The 25,720-nt window shown below is 38.2% G+C and overlaps 1 protein-coding gene across 2 annotated transcripts in view; it reads right to left on the reverse strand.

The window, feature by feature from the left end:
* Positions 1–25,720, reverse strand: part of Prp16 (ATP-dependent RNA helicase l(1)G0007) — a 167,631-nt gene that overhangs the window by 274 nt on the left and 141,637 nt on the right. For both annotated transcript variants that reach the window (XM_089701775.1, XM_089701776.1), the window contains 4 exons: positions 2,700–2,871; positions 1,926–2,067; positions 1,381–1,541; positions 180–420 (listed from right to left, as the gene is read on the reverse strand). In XM_089701775.1, coding sequence (XP_089557901.1) covers positions 180–420; positions 1,381–1,541; positions 1,926–2,067; positions 2,700–2,871 — 716 coding nt within the window. The remainder of the gene's footprint in view (positions 1–179; positions 421–1,380; positions 1,542–1,925; positions 2,068–2,699; positions 2,872–25,720) is intronic.

Here is a 25,720-nt window from a genome sequence, read left to right on the forward strand (position 1 = left end):
GTTGTAAGGTGTACACAAGTTGTAAAATCTGTTTTTACATTTTCAAGTTTAGATGGTTTATATTATTGAAATAAGCTATTTTTGATCTCTATTTATCAAATTTTTCATTGGCTTTTTTATTCAGGAGGGTTTCAGAAATCGGTGATGCAGTTTAATCCAGATTTTTAGCAAATACTCACTTGCCAGTCTCCTTGACCGAGAAGAACATTGGCCCAAGCTCGGCCAACCACCTCCCATCGACCGCGGTCACACAGTGCATGTACTCCCGGCTGGTCATCATGAGCTCGTGGTAGACCACGTAGTCGGGCGAGGAGCCGAGGCCGAAGAGCGCGGAGGTCGGGTGCAGGTGGCACGGCATGCCCGTGCGGCAGTTCACGTACTCGCCTATGCCCTTGAGTCGGGCCGCTTGTTGGAAGTACGCTGTAAGGAAGGATTTTAACATTTTATCAAGTGGATTATTATGGAACTTTTATTGAAGTGAAAACTTCTTTAGCGGCGTTGGGTATAAAATCTTAAACTCGCGTCAGGACACGTGGCCTGATCGAAAAAGCGTAAGACGGATTTTTTTTTATCCCTTATATTCCATGCGTAAGACGGATACCATTTCAAAATATCAAACATGCTCAACGTTAATAATCAAGTTTTCACTTCTGCCGGCACTCCCCCAGTGCAACCCGTCTTTTTTTTTTAATAATGCTGGTCCGTTTAGCTCGAGCCGCTTGTGTACGCTGCGGGGGAATAAGGTTTTTTTTTATATTATCAATTGAATAAAAGTTCCTTAAATATTAATAACGAGGCTTTAAATTACGTCGCATGTTGGAATTACGCATTAATGCAAGGAAAGATTTTAACATTGAGGAGGAATAAGGAACTTTTAATAACGATGATTAATTATAACTACACCGCTTGTTGGAAGTACACTGGAGGGGGGGGGGGGGATAAATTAAAATAGTTAATATTGTCAACTGAACACTTAGTTTCCATGCCGTATAATTTTAATATGGAAAATGAATTAATTATATTAGAACACGTAAAAATAGAATCGTGGTGTAATGTGGCGTAATGTAACGTAGCGTAGTATAGCGTAGTGTCGTGTAGCGTAAAATAGTGTAGCAAGGCGTATCGTAGTGTAACGTAGGGTAGTGTAGCGTAGTGTAACGTAGCGTAATGTAGCGTAGTGAGGTGTAGCGTAGTGTAGAGCAGCATAGTGTACTGTAGCAAAGCGTAGTGCAGTTTAGCATAGTGTAGCGAAGCGTAGTTTAGTGTAGTGTAGCGAAGTAGTAGCGGCAGCATAGTGTAGTGAAGTATAGCGTACTGAAAGGTAGCGTGGTGTAGTGCAACATAGTATAGTGTAATGTGTGTAGTGTAAGTGTAACTCACCGGAACAGATACACTTTCGCACGGTGTCCCAATCAGTGCCGCACGAGAGCAGCGGCAGGCGCTGTTGTTGCATAATATCACGTAATTGTTGACGAACTTCGCGCACTTTGCGCATTGCTTTTGCGTGAACGAAGTGTTCTGTGCACCAGGAGCTTGAGTAGCTGTAAAAAGACATAAAATAGGTGCTTTATAGTAAGACAATAACTTGAAGAAGGTTAAGAAGGTTAATAGGTTTAGATCGTGGTCAAACCAAAGATAATACCCGATAGTGTTTTTTGACAAAATTTTACGAAACATTAAAAATTCCGGACATATAGACCATTTTCCTGGAAATTTCTCACCATTTACCTCTCCTATCTCCCACAACGAGGATTTGAATAAATTAAAGGATAACATTACAAATACAATAAAAGAAAGTGAAAGGCTGTCTGGGTAGCTTAACTGAAAATTCCCGAAATATTTTTTTTTAACATATAACAGAACACAGTTCACCAAGTTTTTAGAATAGCCAAACAATTAATTCCCTAAAAACCAACCAAACTCACTTATTACTCTTCCACTGGTTATAAAGATGAAGTAGCGTGAGATGATCAGACTCCGGTACTTGGAACTTTTCCTTTACCGCATCCGCTTCCTCCTCTCTACCTTGAGGCCGGTAGAATACGGATGGCACTGATAGCATTGATACTGTAAAGGGAAAAATATATAAATACTCGAGATCCAGTTAAATAAGTATGGATTATAAGGGACCAGACAAATTTTCTTTGGGTAGATTTGGGTATGCTATAAAAATCTACATAGTTAGTTACCATAGAAAATTCTTAGATATACAGAGCCTAGACCTAGTTCAGAAGTCAGGGAAAAAGAAGCATTGAGTTTCAATACCTAGAAAGAAAACTAAAAGAGAAGAAATATGTAATACAACATAAAGAGACAGAACACAGTTTAAAAAGCATGCATTGATCAGGCACTATCCGGCATCCAAACAGGAAAAGACAGAACATAGTTTAAAAAGTTAAAGAAGGTAATTTACAGGTTAAGGCACAATAAAAAAAAAAATTGGTTGTCAGTAAAGTAGGTTCACGATCGAGATGTTTACGTGATAACATCTTATTGGTGGCAGCGCTCGAGATGAGACGGGAGATCGGTCCGTCTCTCTCTCGTTATACCTGCGATCGCGCTCGTGAGGTTTTGGTGTGACACAAGTTTCTGAACATGTCACCCGACTAAAACGATTTTAAAAACGTTATCACGTTAAAAACAAGGAAAGATCTCTTATACACAAATGTTAAGATATAATAATAGCAAAATCTAGTTACCAATAATCAATACTTCAGCACTGCATCCCATTTCGGCGGCCACAATTAGCAAGTGGCACTGGGGGGGGTCAAGTGGGAACTCCGCCATTTGTCGCCCCAGTGGGGTCAACGCCCCCGTGCCATCTAATGCTCCGAGAATCCAAAGCTGATACATGGAGTTTAGGATTGTGTCCTGCAAACAATTTAGTTCAGTTATATAGAATGAAGGTTTTTATTAGGACAAGAACGCGATTCATGGAAGCGCCTTGTAGAGGCCGTTGCTCAGCATTGGAACACGACGAAATACAATACAATACAATACACAATAGAGAATGACCAAATAAATAACAAGAGGCAATGTTAGTGGCTTCAGAGCTTTGAACGTGACCACTTACTTAAAACACTAACTAGTGCATTCTGCTACAGCTACAGGAACGTGAAGTCTTACTTAAAACATAAATAAGTGCATTCTACAGCTACAGGAACGTGGAGGCTTACTTAAAATACTGATGACTGTATTCTGCAGCTACAGAATCGTGAAAACTTACTAAAAAAATTGGTAACCTATTAAAAACTCGAATTTCTATTACCCGAATCTTAAAACCCCGAAAACGGTTGTTAGAACTTTTAAAAGACAGATGTAATGAATGACAAATTTTTAAAATTCCTTTTTTAAATTCCCAGATGAATCAATTTCCAGATGCACCAAAACCAGATTTTTAAAAAGTATTTTTTTGTTTCCCGTATTCTCATAATCCAGATATAGTTATACCAGATTCTCAAAATACTTTTTTTTGTTTCCCATCGTACCATTTTCCAAATAAACTATTGCCAAATTTTCATAATCTTTTTATTTGGTTCCCATATAATCGTATAACAGATAAACTATTGCCAGATTTTCATAATATTTTTATTTGATTTCCATACAATCGTGATTATACCTTTACTATCGACTGAAAATAAACATTGTCAGTAAGTAAATTTATTGTTTTACTTGTCTATTACAGACCGGTTTTAGTGTCAAAGTCGACTCAGTAGGTTAGGTTTGAACTACGACCCCCACGCTAGAACTGACTCGCTATTGTTTTACTTACCTATTACAGAAAGGTTTAAGTATCAAATTCGACTCAGTAGGTTAGGTTAGGTTTGAACTGTGACCCCCCATGCACGAGCCGAGCGAGCGAAGCGAGCGTGCCGCGGCAGCGGCCGGCGAGTGCCAGAACCGACTCGCTATTGTTTTACTTGCCCATTACAGAAAGATTAAAGTGTTAAAATCTATTCAGAAGGTTAGGTTAGGTTCGTGCTGCGTCCCCCTGGAAGGATTACGTTTTGCTGGATATTGTTTATTTGAATTTCAAAAATCGGGATATTGTTTGTCTGGATATCAATTAACTGTATTTCAAAAATTTGTGTTTTAAAAATCTGGCTATCGTGCATATGGATTACGGTCATCTGGATTTTGTGCATTTAGATTTCGTATGTCTGGAACTCATTCGTCTGGATTGTAAAACGTCGTACAAATAAAGAAGTGGGCAAATGAAATTCGGAGTTGCGATTATATGGCAAAGAAAACTTCGAAATTTTAAAATTCGGGGTTATGAAAAAATGTCCAAACGTTTTCTGGATTATGATATTCGGAATATTAAAATTCGAGATTAAGATAGGTAACCAAAAAAATTAATAAGTGCATTCTGCAGCTACAGGAACCTGGTGACTTACTTGAAATACACATGAGTGCATTCTGCAGCTACAGGAACGTTCAGACTTACTTAAAATACAAATGAGTTCATTCTGCAGCTACAGGAACGTTCAGACTTACTTAAAATACAGATAAGTGCATTCTGCAGCTGCAGGAACGTGGAAACTTACTTAAAATACAGATGAGTGCATTCTGCAGTTACAGGAACGTGGAGACTTACTTAAAATACACATGAGTGCATTCTGCAGCTACAGGAACCTGGTGACTTACTTAAAATACACATGAGTGCATTCTGCAGCTACAGGAACGTTCAGACTTACTTAAAATACAGATGAGTGCATTCTGCAGCTACAGGAACGTTCAGACTTACTTAAAATACACATGAGTGCATTCTGCAGCTACAGGAACGTTCAGACTTACTTAAAATACACATGAGTGCATTCTGCAGCTGCAAGAACGTGAAAACTTACTTAAAACATTAATAAGTGCATTCTGCAGCTGCAGGAACGTGGAAACTTACTTAAAACATTAATTAGTGCATTCTGCAGCTACAGGAACGTTCAGACTTACTAAAAATACAGATGAGTGCATTCTGCAGCTACAGGAACGTTCAGACTTACTTAAAATACAGACGAAAGCATTCTGCAGCTACAGGAACGTTCAGACTTATTTAAAATACAGATGAGTGCATTTTACAGCTACTGGAACGTGGAGACTTACTTAAAATACACATGAGTGCATTCTGCAGCTACAGGAACGTGCAGACTTCCTTAAAATGCAGATGAGTGCATTCTGCAGATACAGGAACGTCCAGACTTACTTAAAATACAGATGAGTGCATTCTGCAGCTACAGGAACGTTCAGACTTACTTAAAATACACATGAGTGCATTCTGCAGCTACAGGATCATGGCGACTTACATTAAACATTAATAAGTGCATTCTGCAGCTACAGGAACGTGGAGACTTACTTAAAATGCAGATGAGTGCATTCTGCAGATACAGGAACATTCTGACTTACTTAAAATGCAGATGAGTGCATTCTGCAGATACATGAACGTTCAGACTTACTTAAAATACACATGAGTGCATTCTGCAGCTACAGGAACGTGAAAACTTACTTAAAATACAGATGAGTGCATTCTGCAGCTACAGGAACGTTCAGACTTACTTAAAATACAAATGAGTGCATTCTGCAGCTACAGGATCATGGCGACTTACTTAAAACATTAATAAGTGCATTCTGCAGCTACAGGAACGTGGAGACTTACTTAAAATGCAGATGAGTGCATTCTGCAGCTACAGGAACGTTCAGACTTACTTTAAATACACATGAGTGCATTCTGCAGCTACAGGAACGTGAAAACTTACTTAAAATACAGATGAGTGCATTCTGCAGCTACAGGAACGTTCAGACTTACTTAAAATACAAATGAGTGCATTCTGCAGCTACAGGATCATGGCGACTTACTTAAAATACACATGAGTGCATTCTGCAGCTACAGGAACGTGAAAACTTACTTAAAATACAAATGAGTGCGTTCTGCAGCTACAGGATCATGGCGACTTACTTAAAACATTAATAAGTGCATTCTGCAGCTACAGGAACGTGGAGACTTACTTAAAATGCAGATGAGTGCATTCTGCAGCTACAGGAACGTTCAGACTTACTTTAAATACACATGAGTGCATTCTGCAGCTGCAGGAACGTGGAAACTTACTTAAAATATAAATAAGTGCATTCTGCAGCTACAGGAACGTGGAGACTTACTTTAAACATTAATAAGTGCATTCTGCAGCTACAGGAACGTGGAGACTTACTTAAAATGCAGATGAGTGCATTCTGCAGCTACAGGAACGTTCAGACTTACTTTAAATACACATGAGTGCATTCTGCAGCTACAGGAACGTGAAAACTTACTTAAAATACAGATGAGTGCATTCTGCAGCTACAGGAACGTTCAGACTTACTTAAAATACAAATGAGTGCATTCTGCAGCTACAGGATCATGGCGACTTACTTAAAATACACATGAGTGCATTCTGCAGCTACAGGAACGTGAAAACTTACTTAAAATACAGATGAGTGCATTCTGCAGCTACAGGAACGTTCAGACTTACTTAAAATACAAATGAGTGCATTCTGCAGCTACAGGATCATGGCGACTTACTTAAAACATTAATAAGTGCATTCTGCAGCTACAGGAACGTGGAGACTTACTTAAAATGCAGATGAGTGCATTCTGCAGCTACAGGAACGTTCAGACTTACTTTAAATACACATGAGTGCATTCTGCAGCTGCAGGAACGTGGAAACTTACTTAAAATATAAATAAGTGCATTCTGCAGCTACAGGAACGTGGAGACTTACTTTAAACATTAATTAGTGCATTCTGCAGCGACAGGAACGTGAAAACTAATTTAAAATGCAGATGAGTGCATTCTGCAGCTATAAGAACGTTCAGACTTACTTAAAATACAGATGAGTGCATTTTGCAGCTACAGGAACGTGGAGACTTACTTAAAATACACATGAGTGCATTCTGCAGCTACAGGAACGTTCAGACTTACTTAAAATACAGATGAGTGCATTCTGCAGCTGCAGGAACGTGGAAACTTACTTAAAATATTAATGAGTGCATTCTGCAGCTACAGGAACGTGAAAACTTACTTAAAATATTAATTAGTGCATTCTGCAGCTACAGGAACGTGAAAACTTACTTTAAACATTAATTAGTGCATTCTGCAGCGACAGGAACGTGAAAACTTACTTAAAATACACATGAGTGCATTCTGCAGCTACAGGATCATGGCGAGTTACTTTAAATATTAATAAGTGCATTCTGCAGCTACAGGAACGTGGCGACATACTTAAAATACACATGAGTGCATTCTGCAGCGACAGGAACGTGAAAACTTACTTAAAATACACATGAGTGCATTCTGCAGCTACAGGATCATGGCGAGTTACTTAAAATATTAATTAGTGCATTCTGCAGCTACAGGAACGTGAAAACTTACTTTAAACATTAATTAGTGCATTCTGAAGCGACAGGAACGTGAAAACTAACTTAAAATGCAGATGAGTGCATTCTGCAACTACAAGAACGTTCAGACATACTTAAAATACAGATGAGTGCATTTTGCAGCTACAGTAACGTGGAGACTTACTTAAAATACACATGAGTGCATTCTGCAGCTACAGGAATGTGGAGATTTACTTAAAACATTAATTAGTGAATTCTGCAGCTACAGGAACGTGGAAACTTACTTAAAATATTAATGAGTGCATTCTGCAGCTACAGGAACGTGAAAACTTACTTTAACCATTAATTAGTGCATTCTGCAGCTACAAGAACGTTCAGACTTACTTAAAATGCAGATGAATGCATTCTGCAGCTGCAGGAACGTGGAAACTTACTAAAAATATTAATGAGTGCATTCTGCAGCTACAGGAACGTGAAAACTTACTTAAAATATAAATGAGTGCATTCTGCAGCTAAAGGAACGTGAAAACTTACTGAAAATATTAATTAGTGCATTCTGCAGCTACAGGAACGTGAAAACTTACTTTAAACATTAATTAGTGCATTCTGCAGCTACAGGAACGTGGAGACTTACTTAAAACATTAATTAGTGAATTCTGCAGCTACAGGAACGTGAAAACTTACTTTAAACATTAATTAGTGCATTCTGAAGCGACAGGAACGTGAAAAATAACTTAAAATGCAGATGAGTGCATTCTGCAGCTACAAGAACGTTCAGACTTACTTAAAATACAGATGAGTGCATTCTGCAGCTGCAGGAACGTGGAAACTTACTTAAAATATTAATGAGTGCATTCTGCAGCTAAAGGAACGTGAAAACTTACTGAAAATATTAATTAGTGCATTCTGCAGCTACAGGAACGTGAAAACTTACTTTAAACATTAATTAGTGCATTCTGCAGCTACAGGAACGTGGAGACTTACTTAAAACATTAATTAGTGAATTCTGCAGCGACAGGAACGTGAAAAATAACTTAAAATGCAGATGAGTGCATTCTGCAGCTACAAGAACGTTCAGACTTACTTAAAATACAGATGAGTGCATTTTGCAGCTACAGGAACGTTCAGACTTACTTAAAATACAGATGAGTGCATTCTGCAGCTGCAGGAACGTGGAAACTTACTAAAAATATTAATGAGTGCATTCTGCAGCTACAGGAACGTGAAAACTTACTTAAAATATTAATGAGTGCATTCTGCAGCTAAAGGAACGTGAAAACTTACTGAAAATATTAAATAGTGCATTCTGCAGCTACAGGAACGTGAAAACTTACTTTAAACATTAATTAGTGCATTCTGCAGCTACAGGAACGTGGAGACTTACTTAAAACATTAATTAGTGAATTCTGCAGCTACAGGAACGTGGAAACTTACTTTAAACATTAATTAGTGCATTCTGCAGCGACAGGAACGTGAAAACTAACTTAAAATGCAGATGAGTGCATTCTGCAGCTACAAGAACGTTCAGACTTACTTAAAATACAGATGAGTGCATTTTGCAGCTACAGGAACGTGGAGACTTACTTTAAATACACATGAGTGCATTCTGCAGCTACAGGAATGTGGAGACTTACTTAAAACATTAATTAGTGAATTCTGCAGCTACAGGAACGTGGAAACTTACTTAAAATATTAAATAGTGAATTCCGCAGCTAAAGGAACGTGGAAACTTACTTTAAACATTAATTAGTGCAATCTGCAGCGACAGGAACGTTCAGACTAACTGAAAATACAGATGAGTGCATTCTGCAGCTACAGGAACGTTCAGACTTACTTAAAATACAGATGAGTGCATTCTGCAGATACAGGAACGTTCAGACTTACTTAAAATACAGATGAGTGCATTCTGCAGCTACAGGAACGTTCAGACTTACTTAAAATACACATGAGTGCATTCTGCAGCTGCAGGAACGTGGAAACTTACTTAAAATATAAATAAGTGCATTCTGCAGCTACAGGAACGTGGAGACTTACTTAAAACATTAATTAGTGCATTCTGCAGCGACAGGAACGTGAAAACTAACTTAAAATGTAGATGAGTGCATTTTGCAGCTACAGGAACGTGGAGACTTACTTTAAATACACATGAGTGCATTCTGCAGCTACAGGAATGTGGAGACTTACTTAAAACATTAATTAGTGAATTCTGCAGCTACAGGAACGTGGAAACTTACTTAAAATATTAAATAGTGAATTCCGCAGCTAAAGGAACGTGGAAACTTACTTTAAACATTAATTAGTGCAATCTGCAGCGACAGGAACGTTCAGACTAACTGAAAATACAGATGAGTGCATTTGCAGCTACAGGAACGTTCAGACTTACTTAAAATACAGATGAGTGCATTCTGCAGATACAGGAACGTTCAGACTTACTTAAAATACACATGAGTGCATTCTGCAGCTACAGGAACGTTCAGACTTATTTAAAATACAGATGAGTGCATTTTGCAGCTACAGGAACGTGGAGACTTACTTAAAATACACATGAGTGCATTCTGCAGCTACAGGAACGTGGAGACTTCCTTAAAATGCAGATGAGTGCATTCTGCAGATACAGGAACGTCCAGACTTACTTAAAATACAGATGAGTGCATTCTGCAGCTACAGGAACGTTCAGACTTACTTAAAATACACATGAGTGCATTCTGCAGCTACAGGATCATGGCGACTTACATTAAACATTAATAAGTGCATTCTGCAGCTACAGGAACGTGGAGACTTACTTAAAATGCAGATGAGTGCATTCTGCAGATACAGGAACGTTCTGACTTACTTAAAATGCAGATGAGTGCATTCTGCAGATACATGAACGTTCAGACTTACTTAAAATACACATGAGTGCATTCTGCAGCTACAGGAACGTGAAAACTTACTTAAAATACAGATGAGTGCATTCTGCAGCTACAGGAACGTTCAGACTTACTTAAAATACAAATGAGTGCATTCTGCAACTACAGGATCATGGCGACTTACTTAAAACATTAATAAGTGCATTCTGCAGCTACAGGAACGTGGAGACTTACTTAAAATGCAGATGAGTGCATTCTGCAGCTACAGGAACGTTCAGACTTACTTTAAATACACATGAGTGCATTCTGCAGCTACAGGAACGTGAAAACTTACTTAAAATACAGATGAGTGCATTCTGCAGCTACAGGAACGTTCAAACTTACTTAAAATACAAATGAGTGCATTCTGCAGCTACAGGATCATGGCGACTTACTTAAAATACACATGAGTGCATTCTGCAGCTACAGGAACGTGAAAACTTACTTAAAATACAGATGAGTGCATTCTGCAGCTACAGGAACGTTCAGACTTACTTAAAATACAAATGAGTGCATTCTGCAGCTACAGGATCATGGCGACTTACTTTAAATATTAATAAGTGCATTCTGCAGCTACAGGAACGTGGAGACTTACTTAAAATGCAGATGAGTGCATTCTGCAGCTACAGGAACGTTCAGACTTACTTTAAATACACATGAGTGCATTCTGCAGCTGCAGGAACGTGGAAACTTACTTAAAATATAAATAAGTGCATTCTGCAGCTACAGGAACGTGGAGACTTACTTTAAACATTAATTAGTGCATTCTGCAGCGACAGGAACGTGAAAACTTATTTAAAATGCAGATGAGTGCATTCTGCAGCTATAAGAACGTTCAGACTTACTTAAAATACAGATGAGTGCATTTTGCAGCTACAGGAACGTGGAGACTTACTTAAAATACACATGAGTGCATTCTGCAGCTACAGGAACGTTCAGACTTACTTAAAATACAGATGAGTGCATTCTGCAGCTGCAGGAACGTGGAAACTTACTTAAAATATTAATGAGTGCATTCTGCAGCTACAGGAACGTGAAAACTTACTTTAAACATTAATTAGTGCATTCTGCAGCTACAGGAACGTGGAGACTTACTTAAAACATTAATTAGTGAATTCTGCAGCTACAGGAACGTGAAAACTTACTTTAAACATTAATTAGTGCATTCTGCAGCTAAAGGAACGTGAAAACTTACTGAAAATATTAAATAGTGCATTCTGCAGCTACAGGAACGTGAAAACTTACTTTAAACATTAATTAGTGCATTCTGCAGCTACAGGAACGTGGAGACTTACTTAAAACATTAATTAGTGAATTCTGCAGCTACAGGAACGTGGAAACTTACTTTAAACATTAATTAGTGCATTCTGCAGCGACAGGAACGTGAAAACTAACTTAAAATGCAGATGAGTGCATTCTGCAGCTACAAGAACGTTCAGACTTACTTAAAATACAGATGAGTGCATTTTGCAGCTACAGGAACGTGGAGACTTACTTTAAATACACATGAGTGCATTCTGCAGCTACAGGAATGTGGAGACTTACTTAAAACATTAATTAGTGAATTCTTTAGCTACAGGAACGTGGAAACTTACTTAAAATATTAAATAGTGAATTCCGCAGCTAAAGGAACGTGGAAACTTACTTTAAACATTAATTAGTGCAATCTGCAGCGACAGGAACGTTCAGACTAACTGAAAATACAGATGAGTGCATTCTGCAGCTACAGGAACGTTCAGACTTACTTAAAATACAGATGAGTGCATTCTGCAGATACAGGAACGTTCAGACTTACTTAAAATACAGATGAGTGCATTCTGCAGCTACAGGAACGTTCAGACTTACTTACAATACACATGAGTGCATTCTGCAGCTGCAGGAACGTGGAAACTTACTTAAAATATAAATAAGTGCATTCTGCAGCTACAGGAACGTGGAGACTTACTTAAAACATTAATTAGTGCATTCTGCAGCGACAGGAACGTGAAAACTAACTTAAAATGCAGATGAGTGCATTTTGCAGCTACAGGAACGTGGAGACTTACTTTAAATACACATGAGTGCATTCTGCAGCTACAGGAATGTGGAGACTTACTTAAAACATTAATTAGTGAATTCTGCAGCTACAGGAACGTGGAAACTTACTTAAAATATTAAATAGTGAATTCCGCAGCTAAAGGAACGTGGAAACTTACTTTAAACATTAATTAGTGCAATCTGCAGCGACAGGAACGTTCAGACTAACTGAAAATACAGATGAGTGCATTTGCAGCTACAGGAACGTTCAGACTTACTTAAAATACAGATGAGTGCATTCTGCAGATACAGGAACGTTCAGACTTACTTAAAATACACATGAGTGCATTCTGCAGCTACAGGAACGTTCAGACTTATTTAAAATACAGATGAGTGCATTTTGCAGCTACAGGAACGTGGAGACTTACTTAAAATACACATGAGTGCATTCTGCAGCTACAGGAACGTGGAGACTTCCTTAAAATGCAGATGAGTGCATTCTGCAGATACAGGAACGTCCAGACTTACTTAAAATACAGATGAGTGCATTCTGCAGCTACAGGAACGTTCAGACTTACTTAAAATACACATGAGTGCATTCTGCAGCTACAGGATCATGGCGACTTACATTAAACATTAATAAGTGCATTCTGCAGCTACAGGAACGTGGAGACTTACTTAAAATGCAGATGAGTGCATTCTGCAGATACAGGAACGTTCTGACTTACTTAAAATGCAGATGAGTGCATTCTGCAGATACATGAACGTTCAGACTTACTTAAAATACACATGAGTGCATTCTGCAGCTACAGGAACGTGAAAACTTACTTAAAATACAGATGAGTGCATTCTGCAGCTACAGGAACGTTCAGACTTACTTAAAATACAAATGAGTGCATTCTGCAACTACAGGATCATGGCGACTTACTTAAAACATTAATAAGTGCATTCTGCAGCTACAGGAACGTGGAGACTTACTTAAAATGCAGATGAGTGCATTCTGCAGCTACAGGAACGTTCAGACTTACTTTAAATACACATGAGTGCATTCTGCAGCTACAGGAACGTGAAAACTTACTTAAAATACAGATGAGTGCATTCTGCAGCTACAGGAACGTTCAAACTTACTTAAAATACAAATGAGTGCATTCTGCAGCTACAGGATCATGGCGACTTACTTAAAATACACATGAGTGCATTCTGCAGCTACAGGAACGTGAAAACTTACTTAAAATACAGATGAGTGCATTCTGCAGCTACAGGAACGTTCAGACTTACTTAAAATACAAATGAGTGCATTCTGCAGCTACAGGATCATGGCGACTTACTTTAAATATTAATAAGTGCATTCTGCAGCTACAGGAACGTGGAGACTTACTTAAAATGCAGATGAGTGCATTCTGCAGCTACAGGAACGTTCAGACTTACTTTAAATACACATGAGTGCATTCTGCAGCTGCAGGAACGTGGAAACTTACTTAAAATATAAATAAGTGCATTCTGCAGCTACAGGAACGTGGAGACTTACTTTAAACATTAATTAGTGCATTCTGCAGCTATAAGAACGTTCAGACTTACTTAAAATACAGATGAGTGCATTTTGCAGCTACAGGAACGTGGAGACTTACTTAAAATACACATGAGTGCATTCTGCAGCTACAGGAACGTTCAGACTTACTTAAAATACAGATGAGTGCATTCTGCAGCTGCAGGAACGTGGAAACTTACTTAAAATATTAATGAGTGCATTCTGCAGCTACAGGAACGTGAAAACTTACTTTAAACATTAATTAGTGCATTCTGCAGCTACAGGAACGTGGAGACTTACTTAAAACATTAATTAGTGAATTCTGCAGCTACAGGAACGTGAAAACTTACTTTAAACATTAATTAGTGCATTCTGCAGCTAAAGGAACGTGAAAACTTACTGAAAATATTAAATAGTGCATTCTGCAGCTACAGGAACGTGAAAACTTACTTTAAACATTAATTAGTGCATTCTGCAGCTACAGGAACGTGGAGACTTACTTAAAACATTAATTAGTGAATTCTGCAGCTACAGGAACGTGGAAACTTACTTTAAACATTAATTAGTGCATTCTGCAGCGACAGGAACGTGAAAACTAACTTAAAATGCAGATGAGTGCAATCTGCAGCGACAGGAACGTTCAGACTAACTGAAAATACAGATGAGTGCATTCTGCAGCTACAGGAACGTTCAGACTTACTTAAAATACAGATGAGTGCATTCTGCAGATACAGGAACGTTCAGACTTACTTAAAATACAGATGAGTGCATTCTGCAGCTACAGGAACGTTCAGACTTACTTACAATACACATGAGTGCATTCTGCAGCTGCAGGAACGTGGAAACTTACTTAAAATATAAATAAGTGCATTCTGCAGCTACAGGAACGTGGAGACTTACTTAAAACATTAATTAGTGCATTCTGCAGCGACAGGAACGTGAAAACTAACTTAAAATGCAGATGAGTGCATTTTGCAGCTACAGGAACGTGGAGACTTACTTTAAATACACATGAGTGCATTCTGCAGCTACAGGAATGTGGAGACTTACTTAAAACATTAATTAGTGAATTCTGCAGCTACAGGAACGTGGAAACTTACTTAAAATATTAATAAGTGCATTCTGCAGCTACAGGAACGTGAAAACTTACTTAAAATATTAATTAGTGCATTCTGCAGCTACAGGAACGTGAAAACTTACTTTAAACATTAATTAGTGCATTCTGCAGCTACAAGAACATTCAGACTTACTTAAAATGCAGATGAGTGCATTCTGCAGATACAGGAACGTTCAGACTTACTTAAAATACACATGAGTGCATTCTGCAGCTACAGGAACGTTCAGACTTATTAAAAATACAGATGAGTGCATTTTGCAGCTACAGGAACGTGGAGACTTACTTAAAATACACATGAGTGCATTCTGCAGCTACAGGAACGTGGAGACTTCCTTAAAATGCAGATGAGTGCATTCTGCAGATACAGGAACGTCCAGACTTACTTAAAATACAGATGAGTGCATTCTGCAGCTACAGGAACGTTCAGACTTACTTAAAATACACATGAGTGCATTCTGCAGCTACAGGATCATGGCGACTTACATTAAACATTAATAAGTGCATTCTGCAGCTACAGGAACGTGGAGACTTACTTAAAATGCAGATGAGTGCATTCTGCAGATACAGGAACGTTCTGACTTACTTAAAATGCAGATGAGTGCATTCTGCAGATACATGAACGTTCAGACTTACTTAAAATACACATGAGTGCATTCTGCAGCTACAGGAACGTGAAAACTTACTTAAAATACAGATGAGTGCATTCTGCAGCTACAGGAACGTTCAGACTTACTTAAAATACAAATGAGTGCATTCTGCAACTACAGGATCATGGCGACTTACTTAAAACATTAATAAGTGCATTCTGCAGCTACAGGAACGTGGAGACTTACTTAAAATGCAGATGAGTGCATTCTGCAGCTACAGGAACGTTCAGACTTACTTTAAATACACATGAGTGCATTCTGCAGCTACAGGAACGTGAAAACTTACTTAAAATACAGATGAGTGCATTCTGCAGCTACAGGAACGTTCAAACTTACTTAAAATACAAATGAGTGCATTCTGCAGCTACAGGATCATGGCGACTTACTTAAAATACACATGAGTGCATTCTGCAGCTACAGGAACGTGAAAACTTACTTAAAATACAGATGAGTGCATTCTGCAGCTACAGGAACGTTCAGACTTACTTAAAATACAAATAAGTGCATTCTGCAGCTACAGGATCATGGCGACTTACTTTAAATATTAATAAGTGCATTCTGCAGCTACAGGAACGTGGAGACTTACTTAAAATGCAGATGAGTGCATTCTGCAGCTACAGGAACGTTCAGACTTACTTTAAATACACATGAGTGCATTCTGCAGCTGCAGGAACGTGGAAACTTACTTAAAATATAAATAAGTGCATTCTGCAGCTACAGGAACGTGGAGACTTACTTTAAACATTAATTAGTGCATTCTGCAGCGACAGGAACGTGAAAACTAATTTAAAATGCAGATGAGTGCATTCTGCAGCTATAAGAACGTTCAGACTTACTTAAAATACAGATGAGTGCATTTTGCAGCTACAGGAACGTGGAGACTTACTTAAAATACACATGAGTGCATTCTGCAGCTACAGGAACGTTCAGACTTACTTAAAATACAGATGAGTGCATTCTGCAGCTGCAGGAACGTGGAAACTTACTTAAAATATTAATGAGTGCATTCTGCAGCTACAGGAACGTGAAAACTTACTTAAAATATTAATTAGTGCATTCTGCAGCTACAGGAACGTGAAAACTTACTTTAAACATTAATTAGTGCATTCTGCAGCGACAGGAACGTGAAAACTTACTTAAAATACACATGAGTGCATTCTGCAGCTGCAGGATCATGGCGAGTTACTTTAAATATTAATAAGTGCATTCTGCAGCTACAGGAACGTGGCGACTTACTTAAAATGTAGATGAGTGCATTCTGCAGCTACAGGAACGTGGAGACTTACTTAAAATACACATGAGTGCATTCTGCAGCTACAGGAATGTGGAGACTTACTTAAAACATTAATTAGTGAATTCTGCAGCTACAGGAACGTGGAAACTTACTTAAAATATTAATTAGTGCATTCTGCAGCTACAGGAACGTGAAAACTTACTTTAAACATTAATTAGTGCATTCTGCAGCTACAAGAACGTTCAGACTTACTTAAAATGCAGATGAGTGCATTCTGCAGCTGCAGGAACGTGGAAACTTACTAAAAATATTAATGAGTGCATTCTGCAGCTACAGGAACGTGAAAACTTACTTAAAATATTAATGAGTGCATTCTGCAGCTAAAGGAACGTGAAAACTTACTGAAAATATTAATTAGTGCATTCTGCAGCTACAGGAACGTGAAAACTTACTTTAAACATTAATTAGTGCATTCTGCAGCTACAGGAACGTGGAGACTTACTTAAAACATTAATAAGTGCATTCTGCAGCTGCAGGAACGTGGAAACTTATTTAAAACATTAATTAGTGCATTCTGCAGCTACAGGAACGTTCAGACTTACTAAAAATACAGATGAGTGCATTCTGCAGCTACAGGAACGTTCAGACTTACTTAAAATACAGATGAAAGCATTCTGCAGCTACAGGAACGTTCAGACTTATTTAAAATACAGATGAGTGCATTCTGCAGCTACAGGAACGTTCAGACTTACTTCAAATACACATGAGTGCATTCTGCAGCTACAGGATCATGGCGACTTACTTTAAATATTAATAAGTGCATTCTGCAGCTACAGGAACGTGGAAACTTACTTAAAATATTAATAAGTGCATTCTGCAGCTACAGGAACGTGAAAACTTACTTTAAACATTAATTAGTGCACTCTGAAGCGACAGGAACGTGAAAACTAACTTAAAATGCAGATGAGTGCATTCTGCAGCTACAAGAACGTTCAGACTTACTTAAAATACAGATGAGTGCATTTTGCAGCTACAGGAACGTGGAGACTTACTTAAAATACACATGAGTGCATTCTGCAGCTACAGGATCATGGCGACTTACTTAAAACATTAATAAGTGCATTCTGCAGCTACAGGAACGTGAAAACTTACTTAAAATATTAATTAGTGCATTCTGCAGCTACAGGAACGTGAAAACTTACTTTAAACATTAATTAGTGCATTCTGCAGCTACAGGAACGTGGAGACTTACTTAAAACATTAATTAGTGAATTCTGCAGCTACAGGAACGTGGAAACTTACTTTAAACTTTAATTAGTGCATTCTGCAGCGACAGGAACGTGTAAACTTACTTAAAATATTAAATAGTGAATTCCACAGCTAAAGGAACGTGGAAACTTACTTTAAACATTAATTAGTGCAATCTGCAGCGACAGGAACGTTCAGACTAACTGAAAATACAGATGAGTGCATTCTGCAGCTACAGGAACGTTCAGACTTACTTAAAATACAGATGAGTGCATTCTGCAGATACAGGAACGTTCAGACTTACTTAAAATACAGATGAGTGCATTCTGCAGCTACAGGAACGTTCAGACTTACTTAAAATACACATGAGTGCATTCTGCAGCTGCAGGAACGTGGAAACTTACTTAAAATATAAATAAGTGCATTCTGCAGCTACAGGAACGTGGAGACTTACTTTAAACATTAATAAGTGCATTATGCAGCGACAGGAACGTGAAAACTAACTTAAAATGCAGATGAGTGCATTTTGCAGCTACAGGAACGTGGAGACTTTCTTTAAATACACATGAGTGCATTCTGCAGCTACAGGAATGTGGAGACATACTTAAAACATTAATTAGTGAATTCTGCAGCTACAGGAACGTGGAAACTTACTTAAAATATTAATAAGTGCATTCTGCAGCTACAGGAACGTGAAAACTTACTTTAAACATTAATTAGTGCATTCTGCAGCTACAGGAACGTGAAAACTTACTTTAAACATTAATTAGTGCAATCTGCAGCGACAGGAACGTTCAGACTAACTTAAAATACAGATGAGTGCATTCTGCAGCTACAGGAACGTGGCGACTTACTTAAAATACAGATGAGTGCATTCTGCAGCTACAGGAACGTTCAGACTTACTTAAAATACAGATGAGTGCATTCTGAAGCTACAGGAACGTTCAGACTTACTTAAAATACAAATGAGTGCATTCTGCAGCTACAGGAACGTTAAGACTTACTTAAAATACACATGAGTGCATTCTGCAGCTACAGGAACGTGGCGACTTACTTAAAATACACATGAGTGCATTCTGCAGCTACAGGAACGTGGCGACTTACTTAAAATACACATGAGTGCATTCTGCAGCTGCGGGAACGTGAAAACTTACTTAAAATACAGATGAGTGCATTCTGCAGCTACAGGAACGTTCAGACTTACTTAAAATACAAATGAGTGCATTCTGCAGCTACAGGATCATGGCGACTTACTTTAAATATTAATAAGTGCATTCTGCAGCTACAGGAACGTGGGAACTTACTTAAAATATTAATAAGTGCATTCTGCAGCTACAGGAACGTGAAAACTTACTTAAAATATTAATTAGTGCATTCTGCAGCTACAGGAACGTGGAGACTTACTTTAAACATTAATTAGTGCAATCTGCAGCGACAGGAACGTTCAGACTAACTTAAAATACAGATGAGTGCATTCTGCAGCTACAGGAACGTGGCGACTTACTTAAAATACAGATGAGTGCATTCTGCAGCGACAGGAACGTTCAGACTAACTGAAAATACAGATGAGTGCATTCTGCAGCTACAGGAACGTTCAGACTTACTTAAAATACAGATGAGTGCATTCTGCAGATACAGGAACGTTCAGACTTACTTAAAATACAGATGAGTGCATTCTGCAGCTACAGGAACGTTCAGACTTACTTACAATACACATGAGTGCATTCTGCAGCTGCAGGAACGTGGAAACTTACTTAAAATATAAATAAGTGCATTCTGCAGCTACAGGAACGTGGAGACTTACTTAAAACATTAATTAGTGCATTCTGCAGCGACAGGAACGTGAAAACTAACTTAAAATGCAGATGAGTGCATTTTGCAGCTACAGGAACGTGGAGACTTACTTTAAATACACATGAGTGCATTCTGCAGCTACAGGAATGTGGAGACTTACTTAAAACATTAATTAGTGAATTCTGCAGCTACAGGAACGTGGAAACTTACTTAAAATATTAATAAGTGCATTCTGCAGCTACAGGAACGTGAAAACTTACTTAAAATATTAATTAGTGCATTCTGCAGCTACAGGAACGTGAAAACTTACTTTAAACATTAATTAGTGCATTCTGCAGCTACAAGAACATTCAGACTTACTTAAAATGCAGATGAGTGCATTCTGCAGATACAGGAACGTTCAGACTTACTTAAAATACACATGAGTGCATTCTGCAGCTACAGGAACGTTCAGACTTATTAAAAATACAGATGAGTGCATTTTGCAGCTACAGGAACGTGGAGACTTACTTAAAATACACATGAGTGCATTCTGCAGCTACAGGAACGTGGAGACTTCCTTAAAATGCAGATGAGTGCATTCTGCAGATACAGGAACGTCCAGACTTACTTAAAATACAGATGAGTGCATTCTGCAGCTACAGGAACGTTCAGACTTACTTAAAATACACATGAGTGCATTCTGCAGCTACAGGATCATGGCGACTTACATTAAACATTAATAAGTGCATTCTGCAGCTACAGGAACGTGGAGACTTACTTAAAATGCAGATGAGTGCATTCTGCAGATACAGGAACGTTCTGACTTACTTAAAATGCAGATGAGTGCATTCTGCAGATACATGAACGTTCAGACTTACTTAAAATACACATGAGTGCATTCTGCAGCTACAGGAACGTGAAAACTTACTTAAAATACAGATGAGTGCATTCTGCAGCTACAGGAACGTTCAGACTTACTTAAAATACAAATGAGTGCATTCTGCAACTACAGGATCATGGCGACTTACTTAAAACATTAATAAGTGCATTCTGCAGCTACAGGAACGTGGAGACTTACTTAAAATGCAGATGAGTGCATTCTGCAGCTACAGGAACGTTCAGACTTACTTTAAATACACATGAGTGCATTCTGCAGCTACAGGAACGTGAAAACTTACTTAAAATACAGATGAGTGCATTCTGCAGCTACAGGAACGTTCAAACTTACTTAAAATACAAATGAGTGCATTCTGCAGCTACAGGATCATGGCGACTTACTTAAAATACACATGAGTGCATTCTGCAGCTACAGGAACGTGAAAACTTACTTAAAATACAGATGAGTGCATTCTGCAGCTACAGGAACGTTCAGACTTACTTAAAATACAAATAAGTGCATTCTGCAGCTACAGGATCATGGCGACTTACTTTAAATATTAATAAGTGCATTCTGCAGCTACAGGAACGTGGAGACTTACTTAAAATGCAGATGAGTGCATTCTGCAGCTACAGGAACGTTCAGACTTACTTTAAATACACATGAGTGCATTCTGCAGCTGCAGGAACGTGGAAACTTACTTAAAATATAAATAAGTGCATTCTGCAGCTACAGGAACGTGGAGACTTACTTTAAACATTAATTAGTGCATTCTGCAGCGACAGGAACGTGAAAACTAATTTAAAATGCAGATGAGTGCATTCTGCAGCTATAAGAACGTTCAGACTTACTTAAAATACAGATGAGTGCATTTTGCAGCTACAGGAACGTGGAGACTTACTTAAAATACACATGAGTGCATTCTGCAGCTACAGGAACGTTCAGACTTACTTAAAATACAGATGAGTGCATTCTGCAGCTGCAGGAACGTGGAAACTTACTTAAAATATTAATGAGTGCATTCTGCAGCTACAGGAACGTGAAAACTTACTTAAAATATTAATTAGTGCATTCTGCAGCTACAGGAACGTGAAAACTTACTTTAAACATTAATTAGTGCATTCTGCAGCGACAGGAACGTGAAAACTTACTTAAAATACACATGAGTGCATTCTGCAGCTGCAGGATCATGGCGAGTTACTTTAAATATTAATAAGTGCATTCTGCAGCTACAGGAACGTGGCGACTTACTTAAAATGTAGATGAGTGCATTCTGCAGATACAGGAACGTTCTGACTTACTTAAAATGCAGATGAGTGCATTCTGCAGATACATGAACGTTCAGACTTACTTAAAATACACATGAGTGCATTCTGCAGCTACAGGAACGTGAAAACTTACTTAAAATACAGATGAGTGCATTCTGCAGCTACAGGAACGTTCAGACTTACTTAAAATACAAATGAGTGCATTCTGCAACTACAGGATCATGGCGACTTACTTAAAACATTAATAAGTGCATTCTGCAGCTACTGGAACGTGGAGACTTACTTAAAATGCAGATGAGTGCATTCTGCAGCTACAGGAACGTTCAGACTTACTTTAAATACACATGAGTGCATTCTGCAGCTACAGGAACGTGAAAACTTACTTAAAATACAGATGAGTGCATTCTGCAGCTACAGGAACGTTCAAACTTACTTAAAATACAAATGAGTGCATTCTGCAGCTACAGGATCATGGCGACTTACTTAAAATACACATGAGTGCATTCTGCAGCTACAGGAACGTGAAAACTTACTTAAAATACAGATGAGTGCATTCTGCAGCTACAGGAACGTTCAGACTTACTTAAAATACAAATGAGTGCATTCTGCAGCTACAGGATCATGGCGACTTACTTAAAACATTAATAAGTGCATTCTGCAGCTACAGGAACGTGGAGACTTACTTAAAATGCAGATGAGTGCATTCTGCAGCTACAGGAACGTTCAGACTTACTTTAAATACACATGAGTGCATTCTGCAGCTGCAGGAACGTGGAAACTTACTTAAAATATAAATAAGTGCATTCTGCAGCTACAGGAACGTGGAGACTTACTTTAAACATTAATTAGTGCATTCTGCAGCGACAGGAACGTGAAAACTAATTTAAAATGCAGATGAGTGCATTCTGCAGCTATAAGAACGTTCAGACTTACTTAAAATACAGATGAGTGCATTTTGCAGCTACAGGAACGTGGAGACTTACTTAAAATACACATGAGTGCATTCTGCAGCTACAGGAACGTTCAGACTTACTTAAAATACAGATGAGTGCATTCTGCAGCTGCAGGAACGTGGAAACTTACTTAAAATATTAATGAGTGCATTCTGCAGCTACAGGAACGTGAAAACTTACTTAAAATATTAATAAGTGCATTCTGCAGCTACAGGAACGTGAAAACTTACTTTAAACATTAATTAGTGCATTCTGCAGCGACAGGAACGTGAAAACTTACTTAAAATACAGATGAGTGCATTCTGCAGCTACAGGATCATGGCGAGTTACTTTAAATATTAATAAGTGCATTCTGCAGCTACAGGAACGTGGCGACTTACTTAAAATACACATGAGTGCATTCTGCAGCTACAGGAACGTGGCGACTTTCTTAAAATACACATGAGTGCATTCTGCAGCTGCGGGGACGTGAAAACTTACTAAAAATACAGATTGAGTGCATTCTGCAGCTACAGGAACGTTCAGACTTACTTAAAATACAAATGAGTGCATTCTGCAGCTACAGGAACGTGGAAACTTACTTAAAATATTAATAAGTGCATTCTGCAGCTACAGGAACGTGGAGACTTACTTAAAATACACATGAGTGCATTCTGCAGCTACAGGAATGTGGAGACTTACTTAAAACATTAATTAGTGAATTCTGCAGCTACAGGAACGTGGAAACTTACTTAAAATATTAATTAGTGCATTCTGCAGCTACAGGAACGTGAAAACTTACTTTAAACATTAATTAGTGCATTCTGCAGCTACAGGAACGTGGAGACTTACTTAAAACATTAATAAGTGCATTCTGCAGCTGCAGGAACGTGGAAACTTATTTAAAACATTAATTAGTGCATTCTGCAGCTACAGGAACGTTCAGACTTACTAAAAATACAGATGAGTGCATTCTGCAGCTACAGGAACGTTCAGACTTACTTAAAATACAGATGAAAGCATTCTGCAGCTACAGGAACGTTCAGACTTATTTAAAATACAGATGAGTGCATTCTGCAGCTACAGGAACGTTCAGACTTACTTCAAATACACATGAGTGCATTCTGCAGCTACAGGATCATGGCGACTTACTTTAAATATTAATAAGTGCATTCTGCAGCTACAGGAACGTGGAAACTTACTTAAAATATTAATAAGTGCATTCTGCAGCTACAGGAACGTGAAAACTTACTTTAAACATTAATTAGTGCACTCTGAAGCGACAGGAACGTGAAAACTAACTTAAAATGCAGATGAGTGCATTCTGCAGCTACAAGAACGTTCAGACTTACTTAAAATACAGATGAGTGCATTTTGCAGCTACAGGAACGTGGAGACTTACTTAAAATACACATGAGTGCATTCTGCAGCTACAGGATCATGGCGACTTACTTAAAACATTAATAAGTGCATTCTGCAGCTACAGGAACGTGAAAACTTACTTAAAATATTAATTAGTGCATTCTGCAGCTACAGGAACGTGAAAACTTACTTTAAACATTAATTAGTGCATTCTGCAGCTACAGGAACGTGGAGACTTACTTAAAACATTAATTAGTGAATTCTGCAGCTACAGGAACGTGGAAACTTACTTTAAACTTTAATTAGTGCATTCTGCAGCGACAGGAACGTGTAAACTTACTTAAAATATTAAATAGTGAATTCCACAGCTAAAGGAACGTGGAAACTTACTTTAAACATTAATTAGTGCAATCTGCAGCGACAGGAACGTTCAGACTAACTGAAAATACAGATGAGTGCATTCTGCAGCTACAGGAACGTTCAGACTTACTTAAAATACAGATGAGTGCATTCTGCAGCTACAGGAACGTTCAGACTTACTTAAAATACACATGAGTGCATTCTGCAGCTGCAGGAACGTGGAAACTTACTTAAAATATAAATAAGTGCATTCTGCAGCTACAGGAACGTGGAGACTTACTTTAAACATTAATAAGTGCATTATGCAGCGACAGGAACGTGAAAACTAACTTAAAATGCAGATGAGTGCATTTTGCAGCTACAGGAACGTGGAGACTTTCTTTAAATACACATGAGTGCATTCTGCAGCTACAGGAATGTGGAGACATACTTAAAACATTAATTAGTGAATTCTGCAGCTACAGGAACGTGGAAACTTACTTAAAATATTAATAAGTGCATTCTGCAGCTACAGGAACGTGAAAACTTACTTTAAACATTAATTAGTGCATTCTGCAGCTACAGGAACGTGAAAACTTACTTTAAACATTAATTAGTGCAATCTGCAGCGACAGGAACGTTCAGACTAACTTAAAATACAGATGAGTGCATTCTGCAGCTACAGGAACGTGGCGACTTACTTAAAATACAGATGAGTGCATTCTGCAGCTACAGGAACGTTCAGACTTACTTAAAATACAGATGAGTGCATTCTGAAGCTACAGGAACGTTCAGACTTACTTAAAATACAAATGAGTGCATTCTGCAGCTACAGGAACGTTAAGACTTACTTAAAATACACATGAGTGCATTCTGCAGCTACAGGAACGTGGCGACTTACTTAAAATACACATGAGTGCATTCTGCAGCTACAGGAACGTGGCGACTTACTTAAAATACACATGAGTGCATTCTGCAGCTGCGGGAACGTGAAAACTTACTTAAAATACAGATGAGTGCATTCTGCAGCTACAGGAACGTTCAGACTTACTTAAAATACAAATGAGTGCATTCTGCAGCTACAGGATCATGGCGACTTACTTTAAATATTAATAAGTGCATTCT

The sequence above is a fragment of the Colias philodice genome, chromosome 12 (genome assembly GCF_061535455.1).
Source record: "Colias philodice isolate Cphi_HAF_F1 chromosome 12, ilColPhil1 Martin Lab GWU primary, whole genome shotgun sequence".
Lineage (NCBI taxonomy): Eukaryota > Metazoa > Arthropoda > Insecta > Lepidoptera > Pieridae > Colias > Colias philodice.